At 38.8% G+C, this 27,285-nt stretch overlaps 1 protein-coding gene across 1 annotated transcript; it reads left to right on the forward strand.

The window, feature by feature from the left end:
* The first annotated feature begins 611 nt into the window (after positions 1–611).
* Positions 612–16,075, forward strand: E2f8 (E2F transcription factor 8). Its single transcript, XM_027936568.3, has 12 exons — positions 612–656; positions 2,286–2,564; positions 2,941–3,097; positions 4,869–5,183; positions 5,409–5,570; positions 7,130–7,267; positions 9,049–9,252; positions 9,750–9,837; positions 10,092–10,620; positions 14,196–14,328; positions 14,442–14,842; positions 15,386–16,075. The coding sequence occupies exons 1-12, from the start codon at positions 642–644 to the stop codon at positions 15,566–15,568; spliced, it is 2,604 nt and encodes an 867-aa protein (XP_027792369.1). The 5' UTR covers positions 612–641; the 3' UTR covers positions 15,569–16,075.
* The last annotated feature ends 11,210 nt before the right edge of the window (positions 16,076–27,285 follow it).

The raw sequence follows: 27,285 nt of genomic DNA on the forward strand, positions 1-27,285 counted from the left end.
CAGCAGTACCCTTAGAGCTTAGGTACTGAATTTGGAAGTTCCATATCGCAGCGCCCCAAGACTACTGCTGAGCATGTGCACATATGTGCAAGGAGAGAAATTCGGGCATCTAGATGCAGATTCGTGTCCAGAAACTTGGGGTCCTGTGTGCTCAGCCGGAACCTGGGCTCGTATGCTCAGTCCGGAGCCCTGATCTGTGGACAGGTGGGTGCTTGCTAGTGAACTTGGGGCCCGGTAGAATGCCTTCTCTGAAGATGGCAAAGAGCTGTCACTGGGAATTTTGTGGGTTACTTGAAAGCTCATGACAGAAGATGTTTTTTACGAAGAAATCTATTGATGTTGGAGTTGTCCACCCCGTGGTGGGGCTATCTCTTCTGGAGATCAAGAATAAAATATAAATCCAGTTTGTCATTTTTTGTAACTCTTTGTTTCGGCGGCCTCTTGTGTCCCTGAAGGTGAAGGAATTTTTAGCAAATCTACTGGTGCATATTTTCTCTAATTTTTTTCTATTTCCTTTTTTTCTTTAAGGATATTAAAAATTTTAATAGAATTGATTGGACTACTGGAACCATCAGGATTTGGGGAGGAACTACAGATTTTTCATTTTAAAAGAAACACTAAATGTATGAAAAATTAGCCGAATGGAGAACGAAAAGGTACTTTGTAGCTTTGGCATTCATTGTTGCAGTTTTAAATTTGCATTATCATCATGACTGAACTGTTTAATTTTTCATTCTCCTCTGCCTTATTGACATCAACCCTTTTTGGTTAGTTAGCTTTTGCAAAAACCCAGAAGGAAGGAAATTTTTAAGTTTTGAAGAAGGGTAGGATTGCCCATGGTTAAAGTAATCTTTCTATTTTAATGGTTTTATGGAAGTTACAAAGAGAAAAGGTATTTTTAAGAATACAATAAAATTTGTTAGTACATTATGAAATTTCTGAGGATTCTTAAGCAATTGGAATTCAGAAAGGGTATTTGACATAATTTGATATTGGATTTGTTTATAATTTTTTTATTAATTGTCAGCTTCTTTAACTATTAGGGCTCCAAATTCTGTCCATGAGTAAATATTTTGGAAAATTACAGAGGAATTGTCAATAGGAGTATCCCACTGGTGTCTAGCTACTGATAGGTTAAAAAAGTGAACTGAAACTTTACTAAAAGCTTTAAATGTTAAATAAGAGAATTAATATTGTTCTTGGCAGTGTGAAGCAAAGAGCAGTAGTCTTTAGCAAAACTCCATCTGTAGGTCAGTACCTCATGAGTGCACATGCTGGCAAGGAGTCCCCGCCTAGATCCATCATACTAACCGCCATGTGGGAACACCATACATGGAGTGAGAAGGTCCAGATTCCTGTGCTGTGTAACCACCTTCAGCCTTGTGTCCTCTTCTGCTAAATAGGAATGCAAAATTCAGTGAAAATACATATGGAAAGCACTTAATAAATCCTTAGGCGTCTCAGACATGTAACAACAGTACCTTCCGTGTTCCCAAAGTTTATTGAGGAGTTAGTAGTTCTCCCTGTTCTTTCATATATTGCCATTTCAAGTATTTTCTTTAAAATAGATACAGCTAGGAGCAATGTATAAAGTACCTGGTGTCTGAAAGAGTAAGGAACACAGTCTTTATTATTCTTTATTTGTGAACAAGCCACATTTTCTTCATCTGTAAAGTGGAAGGGTGGATCTGAATTTTTCTGGTCAGAAAACCTGCATTTAGGCACTCTGGATTTCACAGATTCTCTGGATTTCTGACTATATGCTACCTCTCACCTCTGTCTGCTTGGCTCTCTTCCATGTCAGTTTTGTTTAATCATCATGCAGCACCCAGTGTAGCCATTATGCTAGCTGGAAAATGGTTTCTGCCTTAGAGGCTTACTTATAATACTGTTTGGGATTATTTAAAATTAACAGGTCTGTTAGGGAAAGATGAGTAGAGATATATGGGAACTCTCTAAACTACCTTTGCACCTCTTCTCTGAATCTAAAATTATTTCAAAATAGAGTTAAAAAGTTATAAGTCCTAATCTTTTTTTTTTTTTTTATTCTTGGAACATAAGATGAAAGCATTTGAATCCATGCTTTTTGCAAACTTGAAAGTGGAAAATTTATTAGAACAGACAGTAGGTGTGAAATGATCATTGTAATATACTCCTTAATCAACTTTGATTTCATTAGATTTTTTTCCTTAGCAATATTCTATTCATTGTATGATTTTTAGTCAAAAGCCATCTGATAAATCTTATTCTACAATGGATCTAACTATTTACTTCTTTTGAACCAGGAAAATCTCTTTTTTGAGCCACATAAAAGGGGACTGATGAAAACACCCCTCAAAGAATCCACAAAGGTGAATATAGCACTGGCCGAGATCCAGCCTGACTTTGGCCCTTTAACCACACCCACCAAGCCCAAGGAAGTGTCCCAGGGAGAGCCATGGACACCAACAGCCAATCTGAAAATGCTCATCAGTGCTGTGAGCCCTGAGATCCGGGACAGAGATCAGAGAAGGGGATTGTTTGACAACAGAAATGGATTACCTGAGGCCAAAGACTGTTTACATGTAGGTTTTCAGAGGGCCAGTAGAGACTGGGGATTAATGGGGGGTTTGGATCTTCTGCAGAAATATTGAAAATATGAAGATCACTACCCTCAGGCTGTTCATAATAAATCCCAGAGCATCAGAAAGGTTTGAACCCCATCAACCACTGGGAATTGTGAACCTTTGAGTGATTTTTATTTCAGGCTTCCCTTTCAGATTTGCCAAGTATTCTACTGGGTCCCCCTTCCCCACCCCACTTTTTCTTCCATCTCAAACTTCGCAGCTGTCCAAGCTAAGCATGTAGATAAGTGGTGTTAGTCATCAAACACAGATGCCCTTAATAAATCTGTCAAACATTATTTCAGAATGAGATGTTATTTACCTTTTCCTTTCATAGGAACACTTATCTGGAGATGAATATGAGAAATCCCAACCAAGTCGAAAAGAGAAAAGTTTAGGATTATTGTGTCATAAGTTCTTAGCACGATATCCTGACTATCCCAACCCTGCTGTAAATAATGACATCTGTCTTGATGAAGTAGCAGAAGAACTTAGTAAGTATGCAAAGAGTTTACTGAAATGGTTAATAATTAAAATAATTTCATGGATTTAACTCCTGCAAATGCATGGTTACATAGCCAGTGTTTGTAATGGACACAAATAAGGTAACAGGGAAATTGTAAGTCTCAAAGTCCTCTTAATTAAGGAATAAAGGTGAATAGTTTCTAATTTCAGTGAATCTTAGAAGCAGGTAGGTTGTCTCTGAATCTGTTTCAAAAGCAGATACAACTCTGAACTTTCACCTTGGCCCTGTCCTTGAAGGTTAGATGTCTTCACAGTTAACAGTAAAGGCCAGCTCCTGTGAGTGGGACCAGGGTTTGTGTAAGCGCTGCCACTCAGCCACCATTAGTCTGAGGACTGATGAGTTTTCAGAATATTTTGTGTTTCCAGGAGTTACTGTGTTATACACCCTTTTGCTCTACTCTTCATAGACCTAAAGCTAGTTAGAGATAAAAAAAAAAAAGGGTCTGTGGCAAATATGGGATCTCTTTGGAGTTATGTAAATATCTTCATCTAAAACTTGAAGAGATATCCTATTCTATCACTCCATAAAGAAAATTTTGCTCTTCTAATACATGTTTATAAATATCACATTTCATGAATTAATGAATATGTCTAGCTGGGTAGTACGTGCTCTTTAATTCAGCAGACATCTGTTGATCAGCTAGTATGTGCCAGGCAACGTCGAAGGAGCTTGAGATACATCAGTGACCAAAAAAGGGCAAAATCCCTTCTATGAGAAACCTGCATTCTACGACATGGTAAGAGGACCAGGAATTGTGGAGGTGTGCTTTGCAATTTTAAATTAAGTGGTCAGGTCAGGCTAATTGAGAAGGTGGCGTCTGAGTCAGGACTTGAAAGATGCCAGACAGAGAGCTATGAGAACATCTGGGAGAAGGGATTCCAGGCAGAAGGAACAGCTCAGGACTGAGGCCCTCAGGCCCAGTGGACTTATCCTGCAGGTCCAAGGAACAAGAAGAGGCCACTAGGGGGCAGCCTTTTTGAAATAGATTTTTAAGCACTTTCCCTGAAAGACTAGATTTCATACAATATTTGAACTTAAATCAATACTAAAAGTAAAATTCCAGAACAAAGAGAATCCTAACATTGTAGAATACTTATAACTCAAGTTAACTAGAATTATGAGAGTCAAAGAATTACTCATATGATAGCTGGAATGTAGGCAAAATTAGACCCAAAAAGGAATATACTTTTCAGTTTTTTTATGTGGATTTTTTTAAAAACCACATCATGGTTTCTGCACTTTTCTGAAATCTCAATGCTTTGTACCTATCACATTATTGTTATAAACAGGCTGGGTGTGTGTGTGTGTGTGTGTGTGTTAAGGGTGGTAGAATAAATAGGTTAGAAGGTGTGGGATCTAGAATATTAGAAACTTAGTTTTGCCATTTCCTGGCTGTTCTTTGGAGGGAATTACTTAACTGGTTTGATCCTCATCATTAAAGTACAGATAATAAAACCTACCTCATAGGTTAGGACAAAAATTTCCTGGAGCTGTATGGCACATTTTAGGCCCTCAATAGTTGTTGCTTTCCTAATTTGTATTAACTTATTTGTACCCTTCGAGAGCAGGGACATGTCTTTCTCACCTTTGCACTGTTTGTTAAGTGTATGTGCCTCCAATAAATAAAATCACATTATCCAGAACCTTCTGACAAAAATATATAGAATAAATGATTCTTAAATTCTAAACACATTGTAAAAGTATAATCCTAATAACATACAATTGTGCATTCTTTGTAGATGTTGAGCGTCGACGAATTTACGATATCGTGAATGTACTAGAGAGTTTGCACATGGTGAGTCGCCTCGCCAAAAACAGGTACACGTGGCATGGGCGACATAATCTCAATAAAACTCTTGGGACTCTAAAGAGTGTCGGGGAAGAGAATAAGTACGCGGAGCAGATTATGATGATCAAAAAGAAAGAATATGAACAAGAGTTTGACTTTATCAAGAGTTACAGTATAGAGGATCATATCATCAAATCAAACACTGGCCAAAATGGACACCCGGACATGTGTTTTGTCGAGCTCCCTGGAGTGGAATTTCGGGCAGGTAAGAAATGGTACTGAAAAGCCCAGGCTGCATGGTACTTTTCGTGGGTCTCAAGAAGAGACCCCACAGAGAACATTGCTCTAAATTAGCTACTGCAGCTTTGAATGTTAAAATACTGCAGTTGTCAGCTGGAAGATCAGGTGGTGGTATTTTTAGCCTTGCTACTTTAGAAGTCACTTGTCCCTTCATGAATTTTAATTCTCTAATCCTCATCCTTCTCCAAAGCTTCTGTAAACAGCCGCAAAGACAAGTCCTTAAGAGTGATGAGCCAGAAATTTGTGATGCTGTTTCTGGTGTCAACGCCTCAGATAGTAAGCCTAGAAATTGCTGCCAAGATTTTAATTGGGGAGGACCATGTGGAAGATTTGGATAAAAGCAAGTTTAAAAGTAAGTGTCATGACTACCAGGGAATTTTGGACCTATCCATACAGTCTGAGTTACCAATTGATTTCCAAATGTATTGGGCATATACATGTCTAGTTATGCTTCAAAATTTTCACTTCTCCCCAGGATCTGTGATGGTACTGCTTTAGCTAAACTGCAGGATTCAAAGATATATATATTTAACTATTCTTATTTGTCTGACACTTTTGCTTCATCTGATACTATAACATTGTCCCTGTTTTACATAAGTAGAATTTGTACTGTCTGGGGTCTAAATGAGCAATAATTTGTAAAGTAGGATCAGACCCTAGATCTCTGCTCTTTCCACTGATGCTGAAATACAAGGGTATATTTAGTTTAGAAAATTGTCCCCTGAAGTGACCTGCAGTACGGATGGCATTTGAAAGAAGGATCTTAGATTACCTGCTGTCAGTTTGAAAGGGACCATAGATTCGGTTCCTGACACAAAGCTCTGCCTTCATTGCAGAAACCTCCTTGTGGAGAAAGAGTAGAGAGAAGATATGGAAAGAAGAAGTGGTCAACAGATGTGTATCTTTCTCAGGGGCTGGCCTGGATGTGGGCCACTCTGTATGGGCCCTGGCTGTCTGGTGGGGAAAAATCGCCCCCAAGTAACCTCAGGCAGTGGTGATTGCATGAGAGCTCCCATACAGAAACAGCTTCCCATCCTGTAAAGTAGTCATGCTCCTATGGAAGTATATTCAGGATTGATACTGTATAAAGACCAAATTACATAGAGAATAAAGGTGATAATGCTGGCAAATTGGCTTGGGAGGCCTACAGCTTGAGAAAGCATACTGATACTACTGGTGGGTTGCCTGCTTTTTCTGAGTCACCTGATGGTATTCAGCTCTCTATTTGACTGGTTAGTCACAGTTTTGGAAGCTATTCCAGGAACTGCAGATGTGTAATTTGCTGAATCTCCAGGAAATTCAGAACCTTCTGGCATGGCTATGAAGGAGAATTGATTTATAATTTTTTATACTATCAAGATGGAAGGGAACAGAGAATTGTATTGTAGCAAAACTCTTTAATAAAATACATGAGATTTGTAGAATTAACAAATCTGTCTTTACATATAAGGATGACCTAAAAATTTACAAATTTTGTTGGGTACAGAATTTTCCATGTTTATGATATTAAATAAATCTTATTATAAACCATCACATGTAGAAAAGCAAAACAATACACTGATGCTATATTTCCATTTGTTCATAAAATTCTTCTCTTTAGAAGTTTCTGAGGATTGCTGATTTTTTTCATAAGTAGGGTGATCTCATCAAGTTATTTTTCCTTTTGCAACTTGTACTGTTGTCATTTCAAAATTCAGGGCCGGCAGTAACTGTCTTTTAAATATTCAAAACTACTCTTTTGTTTTAATTAAAGCAATATCACTAGAATAACTTAAAAGGAGTTAGATGTTTCTATCTGACATTGATGGTTGGGATAGCTCTTAAAATATACATGAATTTCTTAGGAAGCAAAATCCTTTGATCTTTCATTATTCTATTAAGTGGCATATATGCTTTTTTTTTTTTTCCTAGCAAAAATTAGGAGGTTGTATGATATAGCTAACGTTCTGAGTAGCCTGGATCTTATCAAGAAAGTTCATGTTACAGAGGAAAGAGGTCGAAAACCAGCTTTTAAATGGACAGGCCCAGAAATCAGTCCAAATACCAGTGGTATGTACTTTTCTTTCATTCTTTGCTTCTTTTTTGAATTAATGCACATCTGGATAGATTCTCCCTTCCCCTTCCTACCCACACCCCACATGAAAAAGGTCATAAATAAATAGTTAAACAAAACAAAGATGAGTGCTAGTATAGAAAGTTGGCTACTGGTTTCATCAGCAACCTGAAGTCTATAACCACCCTCCCACCCTGTGTACAGGAAGTAGAATTTGTGTGTGAAAGGATTTGATAAATTTAAGGCACCACAGAACATACAGTACTACTGCTGTGTATGTATGTTTGTTCAGTGACCACAACAAGACTTGTACATCAAGAATACGAAAGTAGGGGCTGGGGTTATGGCTCAGCAGTAGAGCACTTGCCTAACATGTGCAAGGCACTGGGTTCCATCCTCAGCACCACATAAAAATAAATAAAGGTATTGTGTCCAACTACAACTAAAAAAAAAAGAATATGAAATTAATGTATTCTGATTTCAATGTAGAAATAGTTCTCCTTTCAACTCTGTGAGGCTGACCTCACATTTTGGATTCTACCAAAGATCCTCATCCAAAACTGCTGGACCTTGAGACCTTTGGAGTTCTAGCAGGGAAGTACAGCTACTCATATGCCCTTGACTAAAGAACCGTTCTCTATTAGGGAAGGTTGCCCTCTTTGACCAAGCTTCAGAAGGGATGTATATGGAGCAGTGAGGGAGGAAGGGTCACCTACCTAGCCACCAGATCAGCTTAATCAAACCTGGTGATGAATGGGGTGACAAATGTCACAGCCAAATCACCCTCACATCCCAGAACCACTGGAAAATAGCAGGAACATGGGCCATGAAAGGAGAGGGAGACCTAGGTTGTAGTCCCAGCTCTGCCACTCAATAGCTGTGCGACTTCAGGCAAGTTACTTCTCTAAGACTCACTTTCCTCCCTGTGAAATGACTTTGCCTTTGCAGGCTTCTTATAATTTTGGCTGTGATCTCAAGGAGAGGTCTTTTGGTGCAAGAATTTGGAATAAAGGCTCTGGGGCCACACTGACCAGGAGAGTCAATGCCAGCTGAGAGACCTGGAGTCGTGGGTTAAAATCTGTGTGTCTGTGCTCCGATCTCTGACAGGGATGCATTTCCCTAGAAATACCTGCCTCCTGGACCTCATGTGAGGATCACTGTATTTCATGAACTCTAACACACCACTCATTATAAGACACACAATTTTTTCATGCACTAAAAACATAAAAATCAATAATGATTATATTCTAGCACACCACTTGTTGTAAGGTACAGTCTCAGTATCTACAGGTTCCACATCCAGGGATTCAACCAATTATGGGTCAAAAATATTCAAAAATAATTTTTTGTCTGTACTGAACATGTGTAGATGGTTTCTTTATCATTATCTCCCAAACAATATAGGAAATTCATACCAAATTACTGCACCAAATATAGTATAGTTATATAGTATAACAAATATTTATATAGCATTTATATTGTATTGGATAAGTAATCTATAGATGATTAAAAATATCCAGAAGGATGTGTATAGATTATATGCAAATACTATGGCATTTTATGTAAAGGACTTGAGCATCCATAAATTTTGGTGTCTGAGAGGGATTCAGGAAACAATGCCCTGGGACATTGAGGGAGGGCTGTAAGGTATAAATTCATTGATACATTATGGAATAGTAGCACATTGTCTGTATTCTATAACTGTTGCCACCTTTATTTCATATCACAAGAAAGCCAAACCACCTGTACTTTAATACACTGAACTTTTCCATTTCAGGCTCCAGTCCAGTCATTCCTTTTGCCACCTCTGATTCGGAGGTAAGGCGGTCTGCAAAAGAGAACTGTGCCAAAAACCTCTTTTCCACACGCGGGAAACCAAACTTTACTCGACACCCATCTCTTATCAAACTGGTGAAGAGTATAGAGAATGATCGGAGAAAGATAAATTCTGCTCCCAGTAGCCCTGTCAAGACCAACAAAGGTATGTTTTCCATAATATCAGGACTACGATAGAAGAATTCCTTTTTATCTGATTGCTTTTAGCTTACTAGATCCTTGCAATAAGTGTTAAAAGAATTGTTTCAATATCCATATGTCCAACTCCTCTAACTCATAAGCCTAATTTATATATGAATTCATGAATAAAAAGTAATTTGTAGCCAGGTGCAGTGGTAAATGCCTGTAATCTCAGTGACTCAGGAGGCTGAAGCAGGAGGATTGCAAGTTTGAGGCCAGCCTCAGCAACTTAGGCCCTAAGCAATTTAGCAAGACCCTGTCTCAAAACTGACAAAATAAAAAAGGCTGGGGATGTGGCTCAGTGGTAAAGCACCGTTGGGTTAAATTCCTGGTACCCTGTGCTTATTGTTTAGCTGCCATGCAATATTGGGGCAGGGGCTGTTCCTTTGACTTCAGTGAGGTTTCATTTGCCTGAACATTTATTCTTTAGATTTACCCACCTTCTCCTTTTTGTTTCACCAGCTGAGAGTTCTCAGAATTCTACATCCTTCCCGAGTAAAATGGCTCAGCTTGCGGCTATTTGCAAAATGCAGTTAGAAGAGCAATCAAGGTAGGTTGGCAATACTCTTTAGGAACAGGATGGATTATTTTTGCATTGCATTAATAGAATTGCTTACTTTATGTGAGAATAGTCACTCACCTTAGAAAATGAAGAGATAATCATTTCCCTATCTCCTACTCAGTCATTACAGGAAATATGACCAGGTTCATAGAATTGCGGCTTCAACCTCAGGCTCAAAATGGTAGGACATTTAGGATAAAAATGTATTTCCATTGTGTCATGTTTTAAATCTTATCTTTTAGTGAACCCAGAAAGACAGTGAAAGTACAGCTAGCAAGATCTGCACACAGCAAAACAGGGACCCCTCTGGACACCCCAATGAATGCTGAGCTGGAGCTGACGACACCATCCCTCATCCAGCCCCTGGGAGTGGTCCCCCTAATTCCTAGCCCATTGTCACCAGCAGTGCCTGTAATCCTACCTCAGGCCCCTTCAGGCCCATCCTATGCCATCTACTTGCAGCCCACCCAAGCCCAAACCATGACGCCACCCCAAGGGCAGAGCCCAACAGTCTGTCCCATCCACTGCTCTAAAGCTACTGGATCAAAAGACTCCACAGATGCCACCAGTGAGCCCACCAAAGATGCCACAAAGTCCAGTGCCTCCTCCAGACCTGGAAGCTTGCTGCCAGCACCAGACAGACAAGGGGCAAAGAACCGAAACAGGGAGGCGATTGGAGAAAAGGGCTCAAAAAGGGCGAGCCTGCTTGAGGACAGTGGTTCCAAAAAAAAATTTAAAGAGGACCTAAAAGGACTTGAAAATGTCTCCACAGTAAGTAAAACCTCCAATTGTGCTTTAAAATGTGAGGGACTGAGAAGAATTTGGTGGCTTGTGAAATTTATCAAAGCAAAGAGCAGTCTTTCAGAAGATAGGGAACTATTCTTCAGCATCCGTAATTCAGATGAGGCCCCAGACAGTTAAGCCCCTGACTGGGATGACGGCAGGGCCATTTTTAACTTTTGGAGGAAGGAATTACTTACTCTCTTTTTAAAGCACCACAGGTGGTTGTCCTTAAGTCCATTTCTCCATCACACACTGGAATGCAAACACCTGTCATGAAGGTCATAAATAATTTACAAGCAGACATAACCCTGAACGGATGGGTGCCTAGGGTTCCTCTAACTCCTGCTTTCTGAGTCATTTCCAAATATTTGTTTGATATCATTTAACTGGAATCTGTTGCCTAGAAAATAATGTTACTCTACCTCAAATTTAAACCACCTTTTCTATTTTGTATAAATAGAAAAGTCAAGCTGATCTTGACAAATTGTAGGTATATTAGATGCATTGCTTTCTACAGGTATTGACATTCTAGATACTTTTTTCCTGGGTGGAGATTAGTACAGGAAAGAATATTTATTGAATGCCTACCCACATGCCAGGCATCATAGGTATTACTATTACCTACATTGTCTCATTATCCCCTCTTAGGACATTTATATATGAAAGACATTATCATCAAATAAACACCATTAGACATAGAAGTAGAAGTTGATCTTTCATTTTGCTCCTGCTGTTAATTCAAGTTATTTTACTTCTCTGTGTCTTATTTTTCTTCACCTATAAAGAATTTATTCCACCAATTTTCCTGCTCACCTACTGCGTAGAAAATGCTCTGGATCAAATCTAACCCAGCACCTGCCTTTGGTGGTGGTAGCTCCTGAGTATTTGCCCTGTGGCCATATTACAGTTTTTGTGGGATTAAATGAATTTATTACATGATGATATTCATAAAGGGGTTTGTGATTCTTTTAAGACATCGGATCAGCTGAAGGGCATTATCTGTAACTATTGTTATTAAGGAAGCTTTAGAGTTTGTCAAATCTTCCCTGAGGATAGCTTCGTGGAAACCATTCAAAACACCTATTATCTCACACATTATCGTTTTGCTTTTAATGTGCATACTAGGGGAAAATCACAAGGCCGCCTTGATTCAATTTTCTGGGAGGTCCATAATCTCTCTGGGCCAATGGGTATGATTTAATGTTGGGCTCCCATTGCTCCCTGAGTTATTCAGGATTAGTGTTTTCAGTGTGTAGGTCCCCTGCTTCTTTTTGTTTCATCTCTGGGACTTCATTTTGAACCATTTCTTTTTAGCATGGACTGAACAGAAGAAAAAGAAATTCATGTGTTCATTTGTTTAGCAAACATTCACTGAGAATCTGCAGTTGTGGGGGTAGATGAAGACAGTATGCAAATAAGGACAGATGTATTAGTGAATGATCAGAAGGAGAAAAGATGAAGCAGAGGTGATAGGAAGAGGGATGAGAGGGAGGCTGTGGCTAGAAGAGATGCGGTTCAAATGGAAATATGACAAATTTGCTCGTTCTGCTAAGTTAATAAGATCTGATACTTTTTGAAAAGTAGAATTGCCATTATAGGTTAAACAATTTTATAATAAATGTAGTTTGTTAAAAATCGAATAGTTATTATGAGAGTCCTACAGGCTTTACTGAAGACTTGAGAGAGTTAAACCAGCAATCATAATAACTTGTGCCTGAGAGAATATGACTAAAGATAACAGCAGTTATGTATGTGTAAAAGACCTAGCTCTACCCCTTAAGAATTCTCTAGGGCTGAGGGTGTGGTGTCATGGTAGAGGACTTGTCTCGAATGTGTGAGTCTGGGCTCAATCTCCAGCCCTGAATTTTTTTAATTTTTTTTTCTGCAGCTCAAGGTACCAATCAATTAGTAATCATTTTGAGCACTACCAAGCATCTAAGAGACAAAATTTAAATCTTGTGGTATACTTTCAGCTTTGTAGATTTTTGAATTCACTGGTTCCCCAGGAAAAAACCTATTAAGAGCCAGATCAAAGTGTGGTCTGTTGTTTTGACAACATAGAGAAGAAAGGTCTGAAGGAAGACAAAAGACGGCCCCTCCTTGTAAGAGCTACTTTTTAGCTTTCGTCAGCATGGAGCACAGTGAGGCTAAAGCAGACTTTTCAGGCAGTTCAGCCACCCATGGAGACTCTGTGTTCGGTGAGGTAGAGCGATCTAACAGGCAGAGTGGGAAGTAGATGCACCCTGAAACAGGGGCCTTTTCTATTTGGAGTATTATTGACCTGGAGCTTTTGGTCAATGATATTTGGGCCTCTAATATGAAATTAATCTGTTTTCGTTTTCATCTGTCATTTTTCAACTGGTGTGCTTTAGTTTACATGTTGTATAAGGCTACTTGGCATCATCAGAGTAAGCAATACTGCAAAGAAGTACCAGAAAAAACTCTATACTCATACAGTTCCTTTGTTCTAAATCAGGGGTCAGCAAACTTTCTGTAAAGGGCCTGACAATACATTTTGGTTTGGGGACATATGGTCTCTGTTGCACCTACTCAATTCTGCCACTATAGCAGGAGGGCAGCCATAAAGACAATAGACAAATGAATTGACATGGCTGTATTCCAATTAAACTTTCTTTACAAAAACAAGAGGGTTGGATATGGTCATAGACCATAATTTGGCCATTCCTTTCTCTGACTTAACATTGCTTAAAATGTTTTCTTTGACTATTAGTCCCTTAACAGCTTACCAAAAACTTTATTGCCAAATAGTCTGGGAAATGCTACATGCAGTATACCCCACTTGGAGATTAATAATGCATGCTATCATTAAAGTTTCTTGAAAACTCTCTTTGTTTAATTAATTATTTCCCAAACATATTTGACCATGAACCAAGTAATGCCTGTTTGGGTCCCCAGGAACTAGGGTTCCTCAGAATATTCTTTGGGAAATGGTTCTACATAATTCAAGAACAATCAGGTAATGGCCCAGCAGTGCCATATGTGGTGTTCACCTGCATTAAACTGGGTCCTGACAGCACCACATCATAGCAACAACCCTGATGGCAGGTGTTAGGATGTCAGTGTGGAGTGTTATGTGAGTCCTACCCCTAAGCAGGCTCAGATGGCATTCAAGAAACAGATGCTGGGTGCCGTGCTCTACACCTGTCATCTCAAGCTACTTGCTAAGCAAAGGCAAGAGGATCACAAGTTCAAGGCTAGCCTGGGCAACTTACCAAGACCCTTTCTCAAAACAAAAAAATTTTAAAAGGGTTAAAGATGTAGTTAAGTGGTAGAACTCATGCCTAGTTTAATCCTTGGGCTTAATCCCCAGCACTGAGAAAAGAAAGAAAGAAGGAAGGAAGAAGAAAAAGAAACAGAGGCTCTACATTATTCAGGACAAGCATTGGAAAGGTGGGAGGATACTGTCCTCTAGGAACAAACCACCTGAGGCTTGATTTGATGAGAAAAACAACTACCGATAGATATTAACCTGGAAGAGTCACATGGCCCTTTTCTTCCTATAGGATTTGTGTAAGACTAAACGCTTCCTCTTTGTTTTCTAGACCCTGTTTCCATCAGGATACCTAATCCCCCTCACCCAGTGCTCATCCTTGGGGGCAGAGTCCATTTTGTCTAGTAAAGAAAACTCAGGTGCACTTTCCCCGAACCACAGGATCTACAGCTCCCCGATCGCAGGTGAGTGTAGGCAAATGACTAGTCAAACTTGAACCAGTCTCAAGTTCACTTATGCCTTGTAAACTTCTCAAATGCCTGTGCTTCTAAGATATCTTCCCCTGTTTTTCCCCCAGGTGTTATTCCAGTGACAACCTCGGAACTCTCTGCTGTTAATTTTCCCTCTTTTCATGTCACACCTTTGAAGCTAATGGTCTCACCAACTTCTGTGGCAGCTGTTCCTGTTGGGAACAGCCCGGCTCTCGCTTCGACCCACCCCATTCCCATCCAGAACCCAAGCTCAGCCATTATGAACTTCACCTTGCAGCACCTGGGACTCATCTCCCCCAGTATGCAGGTGTCTGCCAGCCCTGGGCCTGGAACTAGTACCATTCCTGTGTCCCCAAGGATAGAATCAGTTAGTGTCATACCAGAAAATGCAGGCTGTCAGCAAGGAAGGACCATCAGCTATGACTCACCAGTTCCAGGCCAGAACCAACAGAATGGACAATCAGTTGCTGTGCCAGGGGTACAACAGGTGAGGGTGTTTCTCTTTAATTTTATTACTCCTTGAATTTGTCTCTTTGTTTTAGTACTGGAAAGTCAACCCAGGGGAGCTCTGTCACTGAGCTACATACCCAGTTCTTTGTATATTTTATATTGAGATAGAATTTCACTAAATTGCCCAAGCTGGCCTTGAATTTCTGATCCCCTTGACTTGGCCTCCAGGGTACCTGGGATTACAGTCGTGCACCACAGTTACCTATTAAGTCCCATATATTTATATCATAGGAGATTTATTTTTGCTTTCCTTCTTTGGAGAGGGAGAGGATGAGAGTTGAAAGCCTACCTTCTTTCCAGACCCATATTATGGGGTTATCATGAGATAACCCAGTAAGATTTGTCTTCCCTTAGCAAAAATTATTGAGAATATATAAAACTCATCAGGCTTCCCTAGCCAATTTTAGAATATGCTGGTTTCCCAACATATGACATATCCATCCAGTCCCATCTTCCAAGTCTGCAGGTCATATGTATCTCTGTGTGTTTAACTCCTTTCTCCATCTCTCTTTCCAATCAGCCCATTCCTGTGACACCCAAAGGGTCACAATTAGTAGCCGAAAGTTTCTTCCGTACCCCAGGTGGACCAACCAAGCCAACCAGCTCATCCTGCATAGATTTTGATGGTGCTAATAAAATGACCTTTGGAGCCCTCTTTGTCCCACAGCGAAAACTGGAAGTCTCAACAGAGGATGTCCACTAATTGACAGACGTTGGCTTAATTTAATTTTCTAAAGAGTTATTTAATGGAGAAGATGTACAGAGACTGTTTTGAAGAACATAATCTCTGAAAATACTGTAAATACATTGGGCTTTCCTCAATGTCAAAGCAGATACTTGTTTTCATACTTACATATACATGCACACACAACCAAATATAATTGTATAATGCCAAGTTCAGCCATCAGTCCTATAAAATAAAAGTAAATGTTGAACTAAGGTATATTAACTTTGGGGTAGGGAAGATTCATTATTTCAGTTGTGCCTATACTATTATGCAAAGTAACTGTATTAAAGTTTACTTCCCTTTGAGTAAATGTTTAATATGCCTAACACAGCGTTCTCTTAAACTTTTTGCACAAAGACAAGGCTGTGTAATGTATAATGTTGTATTTTTACATAGGATGACTATAGCGATATTTTTTGTAATTCCTTTAATCCATTGTTGTTGTAGTATGTCTTTGTAGAGTTTGCAACAATCCTCAATCAAGTCTATGGAAAATTATTTATAAAATGTATTTTTAATCATAAGTTGTTCAAATTAAAACTTTTCTAAAATGTAGTTAACATTTTTATTTGGCACCTAGGGCACTGTTGGGATAAAAAAAAAAAAATCTAAGAGGCAGATTCTTGATAAGGAGAATTCTGGGTTCCTTTTGATATTCAAAGTTTGATATTCAGAGTTTCTGCATTTCTCCCCACTTCCTTCCTGTGACCCTCAATATTGTTTAGAATTGTAAACTTGGCTTTGGAGAGGCTGTTGCTTGGCCAAGGACACCCTGCGAAGTCCCATGTCCTTCCCACCCTGCTGAGGGAGATGAGAGATGAAAGGCAGAAGCTGGGCTACTTCCTGGCCTGGCATGACTAGCCCCTATCCCAGCCTCCTGCTCCCCACTGAGGAAGGTCTGCCTCCAGTCCTCTACCACACTTCTGGATAGTCTCTCTCCAGGGAAAGGAGAACAGCAATAAGGACCCTGATTTCCTCCATATTATGCCTCCATGAACTTCCAAGAAAAGGAATGAGCTACAATGTGTTCTATATCTGCTTGTTATGGGACAAACTGCATCTTGAAAATTGACAAGAGCCTTTCCTGGGCAGGGTTGTGTATGTGTGTGTGTGTGTGTATGTTAGTTACTGGGGTCTGAATCCAGAGGCACTCTACCACTGTGCTGCATCTCCAGCCCTTTTTATTTATTTAAGACAGGGTATCATTGTTGCCTTAAACTTGTAATCATTCTGCCTCAGCCTCTCAAGTACTAGCTAGGATTCCAGGTATGTGCCACCACACCCAGCTAAATGGCCCCTGCTTTTAAGGTACTTAGTTAAGAAAGACATGAAAAGATTAAGCCTTTCCATGCAATAAAGAGAAGTTGCCAGTGGTCTATATAGACAAAAGAGCTCAATAGAGCTACTAGGTTTAATTTCATACAGAACAATAAGAAACACCAACCCAACTACAGAAATAATGCAAGGCCATTCTGCTTCTGTAGCTATGGCTCTGAGGAGGTGGGGGCTCTCATTCCCCCTCCTTTGGCAACTAGAGAGGATAGAGGTCAAGGTTCTGTTCTGTTCCCTTCATCAATTCTCTATGTGAAGAAACCTCTTTGGGAGAAATCAGATGCACAGGAAGAAAGAAGGTATGTTAGATGCTGAGGCAGCAATGCTATCTGTCCCACCCAGTCTTCCTCTCTGACAGATTTGTGAGGCTTCCCCTCGATCACCACCTTCTAGGTCCTCACCCTCGTGTGATCCCCTTCTTGTGAGTATGGGTGGGACCTGGCTTGCTTCTTATCAATAGGCTATAGTACAAGTGGTAGGGGTGTATGATTGTGTGGTTGTGTGATTGCATTAGATGAGTTATAGAAACTGACCCACTGGAGTCTCTGTCCCTTGCTGGCTTCAAGGAATCAAATTATGTGAGAGAACCCATGGTCATGGACTGTGAGCAGCCTGTTGGAGCTGAAGACTGTGTACTGCCAGCAACCAGCAAGAGACTGAAATCTCAAGTCCCACCATTAGCTCCAAGAATGGAAATCTGCCAATAACCTGAGTAAGCTTAGAGCAGATCTTTTCTGAAATCAAGCCTTAGGTGAGATAACAGCAACAACTGCCACCATGATCGTAGCCTTGTGAGACACTAAGCCAAGGACCCAGGGTCTAGGCCCTGCCCAGACTCCTGACTCACAGAAATGGTGAGATAATACAGGAATGCTGTTTTAAGATGCTGTTTGTGGTAATACTGTTAAGTAGCAATAGATAACAAGTACAGCCACATAATCCACCAGTGTCCACAAACATCTTCTTTCTGTTTGTTCTGTTATTGTTCATTGGTTTTATAGGCATTCATAGAAGGAAACATCACTGGGACATGGTAACTAACCCCAAAGACTTAAATGAAAGAACATTCCATTCATTTTTACAGTTGGAAGCAACTGTAAAGATGCGGGTAATAGTACAGTAGAGGGCAAAGTTATCTACCCAGCATGCGATTTCTTTTCCCAAATCGCTTCTTCATTTCCTCTTCAGGAATTTCATTTTCCACACTGGATACAGCACAGTAGACTGTAACTGGGGGCCCAACCAGTGCCTCGCAAGAATGATCTTTGTGTTCCGCTCAAACCAATCTCCCTGGAATTGGATGCTCCATTTCATGGTGGTCTTGCATTCTATTTCTGTAGCTGGGGTTCCTACTTTGCAGCTTCCACAAAGGCATCTGCCCATATTCACACCTGAGTTTTTGCTATTTTCTAATTCTCTGAACCTTTGCTATCCTTCCAATAAATATCTTTTGCTTAAAGCAGCCAGTCATTTCTGTGACCGACAATTAAAAGACTTAACCAGATCACAGAGGAAAATCCAGGACCAACACTTCCCAGTTTTCAAATCAGTTAACTCCCTGCACCCTGGGCCCAATAAAAGAGTAAACAGAGGAGGACTTCAGAAATTCTTATCTCTCCAGAAAATGCAAGTAACTCACTTATGTTCCAGTGATGTAAAACACCATTTCAAATACCTGAAGGGGAAATAGTTGAAATAAGAGAAGGAAATGAGAGCAACAGAATTGATGCAAAAAAAAAAAAAAAAAAAAAATTCTAAACCTACTTTAAAGCAAATTCCTTCATCCTTGTCCTTTTCAAGTGATTAGTGTTCCTGCAGATAAAGGATAAAGAGATTTTCAGAACTTAAAGCAGATAAGCTGTCTGAGCAATCCTATTAATTATATAAGAGCATGTGGGTTGACTGCTGATTCTTTACAGTATTTATCAACGACAGGTAGTTTTCAAATCTTGAGGGTCTAAAATAAAAGACAAGCTCAAAGAAAACCATGTCATTACTTTGGGTTGAAAAAAAAAACATCAATCAATCTCATAATTGACTTTTAAAGGAGTGGTTTTACATCTCAATGTCCCACTTGAGTGAACTCAGTCAATGATTTTCTCAATTGCATCAGTAGCTAAATGAGGACTTGTCATGATTGTCAACATTTTGTAGAAAAATATAGGTAGGGAATATATTATCAGTTTCCTCCAGTAGATCAACAACATTTTTGAAAGACACTTTATACAGATAATCTTCAATTTACAATGCTATGGCTTAATGACTTTTTCACTTTCTTACGGTATGAAAGCATTACACATTCAGTAGAAACCATACTTGAGTCTTGATTTTTTTTCCTGGGTTAGTGACAAGCTGTATGATACTTTCTTGAGATGGTGTGCAATGCAGCAAGCCACAGTTCCACTCAGTGATGAGATTCCAAGGGTAAACAACTGGCTCCCTGCACTGTATTGTGTTGCTAAGCTATAGTATTTGGCAGGGATTAGGAAAATTAAGTGCATTTTCAATTTACAGTATTTTCAATTTATGATAGATTTATAGGGATATAATCCCCTAATAAGCAGAAGAGAACCCTTATGTTGAATTCTATTTATAAAGTATTTATTTTGTTTTTACACACAAGGAACACTGTGTTGTACAAAACAATGTCTATCATCCTACTTTGTTTAAAAAAATCCTCCATAAGTGACTCTCCTAAAAGTTTATCCTGAATGAAAAGCATTCATTTCAATTACTATGGATTACAATCTTTCTAAAATTATAATATACATTTCCCCAATTCCTGAACAAAATACATTGAATATAACCTTTTTGTTCAAGTTTCAGAAATTCATGAACATAATTGTTTTGTTCAAATTCAACCAACACTTAAACCATCCAGCATCCAGGGGCTACTAAATGTATAAGTCTATATTCTCCTACAATTAATGGCTCAGAATGTTATTCTTTTTAATCTCATTTGTTATGGCTCTTGGTTTCCAACTTTGATAACAGCTTCTAGTTGCCTTGTTTTTCTACCCTCGGGATAAATATCTATCTTCTGACATTGGAAAACTGAAGGGTTCCAGAGGAACTCAGGTCACCAAACTCACTTTTATAAACCATTCCAAACCAGTTGGTGTCTAACTAACCATTCAAGGAGAGCTCCCTTCCTCTCCCATGGGGGAAAGGGCCATAAATTCATGTCAGGTGTTTCCCTTGGCAATCAGTGGCTCTCTCTCTGTACACACAAAACAAAGCTTCTTAATGCAGGGTATCTGTGACCATGATGGAATATCAGGAATGCTGAATATAAATTATATACCTTATTTTTTAATCAAAATTCAACACTTGGACAATAAGAGCATTTCTGCACAAAGGTATTTGAAAAACAGGATGTGTTCTAGGGGAAGAGAAGGACTTGGGAGACATAAGGAATCATTTTTATTGAGAATCTACTATTATACCAACTGCAAAACAAAATTATGAGGTATTTATCATCAGCCCCACTTTGAGGACTCTAATTTCAGAAAGTGAGAGGATTACATCTCAATCACACAGGAAAGCACAGGGCCAGCATGGGAGTGCAAACATGCCTGGTGACAAAGTCTATGCTGATTCCACCACTTCACACTCTAGAGCCCAGTCATCTGGGAGCTACTACTCATTTAGAGACTGAAGAAACAGGCTGATTCCAGGTTGTGCATGACAAATGGGAACGGCACTTCGTAGCACTAATCCCAAGGCGTGACAGCTATTGCTATTTCGGGCTCTCTACCTGTGTTGATTTATTCTAGATCAAGTTGCTTAAGTTTGAACAACATTTAAAAAAACTCTTTATGCTATGCTTGTGATTCTAAATTGGTCCAATGAGGAATTTGCAGTAGGTGTCGAAAGAAAAGTGAAGCAACTACTATTACTCTCTGGGGTTATTACAATTTGATGCAGTGACATACACATACCCAGAGGCTCCAGCTTGACATTGCTGTCTTCCTCTTCTTGTCCACCTCCTCTTCCTGAACACGGGCTCTGCTGCCCTATCACCAGAAAATTTGTTATTTCTCTACTCCCAGCCCCTCTTGGATGGCTGGGCATACTTCTCAGATTGGCTGGTTCATGACTCCTCTGGTCCTTCAACTTGCCTTTCAAACCTTCCCTTCTCTAGCCCCTCCCACAATTGTGTAAAGTCTAATTCCTATTTTTAAAAAAAGCCTTCTCTTACTTCATAACTCATGGTGGTTCTGCTTTCCTAATTAAAACCTGACTATACAATACCATGTGGTACTTTTGAGAGGAAATGGAGGAGGGGGATTCCAGAGATACCCAGAAGCCACTCACTTTCCAGAGCCCAGAGAATAGAATGAGCCAGCAAGTTGGCACTTTGCAAGCTGTGGGTCATTTTAGTTGCCTGTACTTTCAAAGCTGCAAATCCAGGGGCTGAATCATCTTAGGTCAAACTGCCCTTTACAAATGCACATATGGAGCTCAGCCACTACATACTGCACCTCTCTGCCCCAGCTCATTTACAATGCCAGGAGATTCTGCATCCAAGATCTCACTTGACTTAGCTCAGTGCATGGTCTATGAGCTGAAATCTGGCTTCTAATCCCAGCTCTCCCTAAATAAGGCACTTAATCTCTCAGAACTGGATTCCTCCTCTGTTGTTACAAGGTGATCTCAAGGAGATGATTTCGGAGGTGTCTCAGAAATAATGTTTCATGAAAAGTAAGTTCAAATGCACTAGTGATTCAGAGCACATAAGCAGAAATTGCACTTAACAAAAAGAATTTTATCAAATACATGGGAAAAGGCTGATCCCAGGGGAAAAGGAGACTCTAATGATTAAACCACTAATCCTCAGACTTCAATGCACAATATTCCTCTCAGCTAATATAACATAAAACAGATTTAGATTTTATTGCTGCTATTATTGCAAGAAGTTGTTACTTCTATGAAATTTAATCTCACAGATCAGGAGTCTGTCCACCCTCCTGTTGGTTTTAATATCTTGACTTTGCTTACCAGTTCTATATTTTTTTGTCCTCTAGAACATTTTTTTTTTTTGAGATGACCTATATGATCGTGAGCTTCAGCTGTAAATCTGAGGACAGTGAATAGACTGGCACCTTCTTGACAAGAAGTTTTGTGAATGAGATATTCTGAATGACGGAGATCACCTCATCTAGGGGCTCCTAAATTTCCAAATTCAACCCTAACTTTGGGCACCTGAGCCAGGGCCATGTTGATAGTATCAGAAACACCAAGAAAGCATCTTCTACAGATTCGTGGGCTCCCATTCTCAGAAATGAGTCTAGGGCAGAGTTCTTGAATCTCTATTTTTAAAAGATTCCTAGGCAATTCTGATATGTTGCTAGGTTTGAAGAACAATGATCTAAGAGAATCTTCATCCAGCATTTAAATTATTAAAGAACTTCTGGTGCTAGTTAAGACAGAGTAAGTCCATTGTAAGCTATCTGTTCACTGATGACAATAATACCTCTTGACGGAACACAAAAGCGACAATCAAAAGAACAATTGGTACTACAGTGAACTTACAGGGGTTTTCTTTCCTTTTTTAACTCTTGGCTTTGATGTTAAAACCACCAGCCTTCAGATGGTAAGATACAACTCCCGGTATGAACCTAATCAGGCTGATTGCCTGTTAAAATAACAAATCCTCAGATTACAACTCACTAACCCAACATAAATTAACAGTATTCAGAGGATTTTAATAGGACCTAGAATTCTCACAGCATATTATTCAAAATTCTAGGAAGTTACTTGACTTGTAAGAAAAAAAAAAAGAAGAAAAAGAATAAGAAAGAAAGAAAATATGCCCAATTCTCAAAGGAAAGGACAATTAACAGATACCAAACTAAAACAAATTGAAGATGATCCAGGTGTAAGGGTGAACACTATCGAAATGATTGGAAATAGAGAAGTTCCCATCAGAATAACAGAAACTATAAAAAAGAACCCCATGGGAAAGAAACACTCATTGAACGGGCTCAATAGCACAACACAAAAAATTTAGCATTCTCCAGAAGTTTTTAGTAGGACCAAGAGTCAACAGAATGGAACAGAGAGTCCAGAAATAGACTTATGCAAATATGGTCAATTGATTTTTGTACAACAGTACAAAGGCAACTCAATGGAGAAAAGCTAGTCTTTTCGTCAAGTAGTGCTAGAATAGTTGAGTATCCATGCACACAACAAACATGAACCTCAACCTACACCTCACATCACACATAAAAATGAAATCAATAGCAATAATATCCCTAAATATAAAATGTAAACCTGTCAAACATTTAGAAAAAGACAAGAGAAAAATTTGCTGCTTTGAGTTATGCAAAAAAGTCCTACATACTACGCCCAAGGCATGATCCATGAAATAAAATACTGTTAAACCAGAATTCATCCTAATGAAAAAATTGCCCTCATAAGAGGCACTCTAAAAAATGAAAACACCAGTCACAGACTGGGAAAAAAATACATGCAAATCACAATCTGATGTAGAACTTGTAATTCAACTACTTAGAAACTCTCAAAAACTCAACAACAGCCCAATTTTCTAAATGAACAAAATATCTGATCGCTTTACTCAAGAAGATATATATGATGTTAAATTAGTACATAAAGATGTTCAACATCATAATTCACTAGAGAAATACAAATGAAAATCACACTAAAAACACCATTACACATCTATTAGGATGGATAAAATTGAAGAAAAACAAAAACAAAAACAAAATTGGCCATACCAAGTGCTAGTGAGGATGCAAAGCAACTGGAACTCAGCATAACTTGTGGGAATGCACAGACACTAGAATATAAATTGGTAGTTTCTTATAAAGCTGAAAATGAACTTATCATATTATACAGGCATTTAACTCAGGTATTTACCTTTCAAAAATGAAAGTCATGTTTAAAAAAATTCTATGTACAAACATTTGTGCCATATTTATTAATAATTGCCCTCAAGTCAGAAACAAACCAAGTAACAATCCATTTATCTTGCTTGATGTTCTCTGAGTTCTTGTATCTGTGCTTTTGTGTCTAATTTTGGGAAATTTTGTCATTAGTATTTCAAGTATTTCTTATTTCCTTTCTCTCTCTTCCTCCTGGCATTCTTATTTTGTGTAATTGAACAATTTTGTCATTGTCACATAGTTCTAGCATATTCTGCTCCATTTATTTCCAGTCATTTTTTTCTCTGCTTTTCAGTTTGGGAAGTTTCTATTGACAGGTCCTCAAGTTCATTGACTGCTTCCCCAGCTGTATATAGTCTACTAAGGGACCTATCAAAGATATTCTTCATTTCTATTACAATGGGTTATTTTTTTCAATTTTTAACATTTGTTTTTGATTCTTTCCTAGAATTTCCATCTTTCTGCTTACATTATTGCCAGGTTTCTCGAGACTGAAACACTCAGGGGTCACTCCAAGGGAACTGGGCTAATTGGGTTGTGCGAAATAACCACACAAGAGACAGAAATACCTTTTTCTTTGGGGGGTGCTGTGATGGCTCCTCTGACCTTAAGGGTCCGCAGAAGAGAGAGAGAGAGAGAGAACACATACACACACGCTGACCCCTTTTATTGAGGAGAAGCTATTCAAATGAGGCAAAGGGTCAGGTTTCAGGGGGCTGAGTCTAGCTTCATGATGTCTGCTGTCAGCAGGTTGACTGACATCTAAGTAGGCCACACCCAAGGGCAGTGTAAGAGAAGGAGACACACAAAGGGTATTTCCATGGAACATTCTATCCCAAACAGGGCAAGGGGTAATATTACAAAGGAACAGGTGAGCCTAGTTCCACCCATGGGGATGTAGGAAGGCACACCTATGCACAAAGACACAGTCGCTTGCACTCTAAAAATTGGGGTTATCATCTGGATTGACCTACAATGCTGCACCAATCAGAAGGGAAGACAGACATAGTCACATGCTAGTCAGCCTCCCCCACATTACCAATCTGTTCTTACATATTGACATATTGTCTACCTTTTCCATTAGTGCCCTTGGCATATGAATCATAGTTATTTTAAATCTCTAGTCTGATAAGTCCAACATCTCTGCTGTAACTGATCCTGGTTCTGATGTTTATTCAGTTTCCTCAAACTCTGTTTTTTATGCCTATTAGTATGCCTTATTATTTATTGTTGAAAGTCTAATAGGATGTACTCTAGTTAAATTAACTCATTACTGGTTCCCAGAGTTTTCTCTCATTAGTTTCTGCTCCAGTAAAGCGTGTTCTTTTAATCTACCTTCCTGTCTTTACAATTGGAATGCAGCAGCTTTTCCTGTGATATCATTCTCAGATGGAACCAGGAGGAGTTATTGATTTTAGTTTGTTCAGCTTTTTACTTATTGTTGGATGAAGTGATAACTTCCAAATTCTTTAAATCCCTCGCTAGAAGCCACGAGTCCCCTAAATATTCTGCAACTGGTGAATGAATGGATACTGTGGTAGATGCATAAATCAAATACTGCTCAGCAACAAAAGTAAACACACATGAGTCAACAACATGGATAAATCTGGAATACTCTATGTTAAGTGAAAGAAAACTGATTCAAAAAGCTGAATATTATCTTTCTATTGATATGAAATTCTGGAAAAGGCAAAGCAGTTGGGATGGAGGACAGATTACTGGTTGCTCAAGGTTACAAATGGGAGTGGATGTGACTTCAACAGAAAGCACAACAGAATTTTGAGTGGTGGTGGAGCTTGCTCTGTACCTTGAATGTGCTGGTAGTTATGCAAGTCCATGAATTTGTTAAGTTGCATTAACTGTACAATGAGAGAGAGAGAGAGAGAGAGAGAGAGAATATGTGTGTGTGTGTATATATATATATATGCATATATATATATATATATATATATATATATATATATATATATATATATAAAATTATATGTATATATTAAAGTGTTTTTTTTTCCATTACAATGCCTCACCAGGTTGTCTACAGATTATATTTAAAAGTTTCCTGTGGTGGGGGCTTTACTTTTTTTTGGAGATCACTGACCCCAATCACTGTACTGGGAATGGGATATAGGTTGCCAAGATATTAATCATCTCAGCCTTCAGGCAGGTGGGAGCCATTAGATTTCCTTTATTTATAGCAGACTGTAAAAATTATTTCAATTTCTATCATCACCATAAAATGAAAAATGATATACCTTATTAATACAGCTCAAAGATTTTCTTTTACACTGATACAATATCAGCCTGTCTGCCATTCTACCCTCACTAATCTTAGTTCTTCTTTATCTTGGAACAAATTTACTCCCTCTTTATGTAAGACAGTTCATCAGATATTTGGAGATTTTCTATAATTTTTCACTTTTCAACCATCATTAATTCTTCTCTGAGTTCCTATGTTTGGTTCCTTGAGCTGTGTCTCACATAGCATATATTTAAGATTATCTCTCTGTAGAATTTGATGTTCATTTTCAATATTTCTTCCCAATTACCACAATAGAGCATGACATTTAATTTTAGCTTAGAATCTACAAGGAAAGTTCTTTAAAAGAAACTCGAACTCACTCTTATTCCTGTCTTTACACATTCAGCAAAGTATATACATAATGTAGACTTTCTCTGCAAACTAAAAATATTACAAGGTCTCATGGCCATAAAATTTTGTGATCTACCTCTACTGGTTCCATAATGTCTGAGAGTTCTTTGACTATTGTTCAAATTCTAGTACTGGGGGGATTATTCACTAGAAGGAATTAATAGACTTGAAACTTCACCAAATAAGTCAACAATAACCATACCACAACTCTTAGCATCATATCTCAGCATCTATAAAAGGATCTACATCTATAAAAAGATCCACAGCTGTCACACACACTTGGCCCCTTTGCAGCACTGTTATCCTGTGACCAGAGCTCCTTATTACCCTGACCGCTTTCCTCTCAAACAGTCATGAGGTAAAGTCTTCCCATCTTTTAGGAAACAGGAGATCTTTCTTATGTTCCAGTTAATCATCATAAGAAACTGTTCCTCACTGACACAGTGTCTCATCATCTATGTAGTCCACATTCCATTTGATAGACCCTGCCATAACAGTGGGTATACTCAGTAAAAAATGAATTTTGTCTTCTGAGGGTTTATGGGACATTAGTTGAAATCTTTTAGTCTATGACAATACAAAAGTAGGTTTCAGAAGTAGGGCTGAAATTTGCTAACCCCAACATACCCCCTCAATGAATAATTGAAACATGTTCCAAATTATAACAAATTTGATTTCTTAAATTCTATTCCTACTAATTCCTAAGTGAATGAAGTATCTATAAAACAAAGCCTATTACTGGATGGAAAGAAATTTCTGGGTAAGTGAGATTTCCACAAAAGCAACAGAAAAGTAGAATTTTA

Source organism: Marmota flaviventris, chromosome 9 (assembly GCF_047511675.1).
Source record: "Marmota flaviventris isolate mMarFla1 chromosome 9, mMarFla1.hap1, whole genome shotgun sequence".
NCBI lineage: Eukaryota > Metazoa > Chordata > Mammalia > Rodentia > Sciuridae > Marmota > Marmota flaviventris.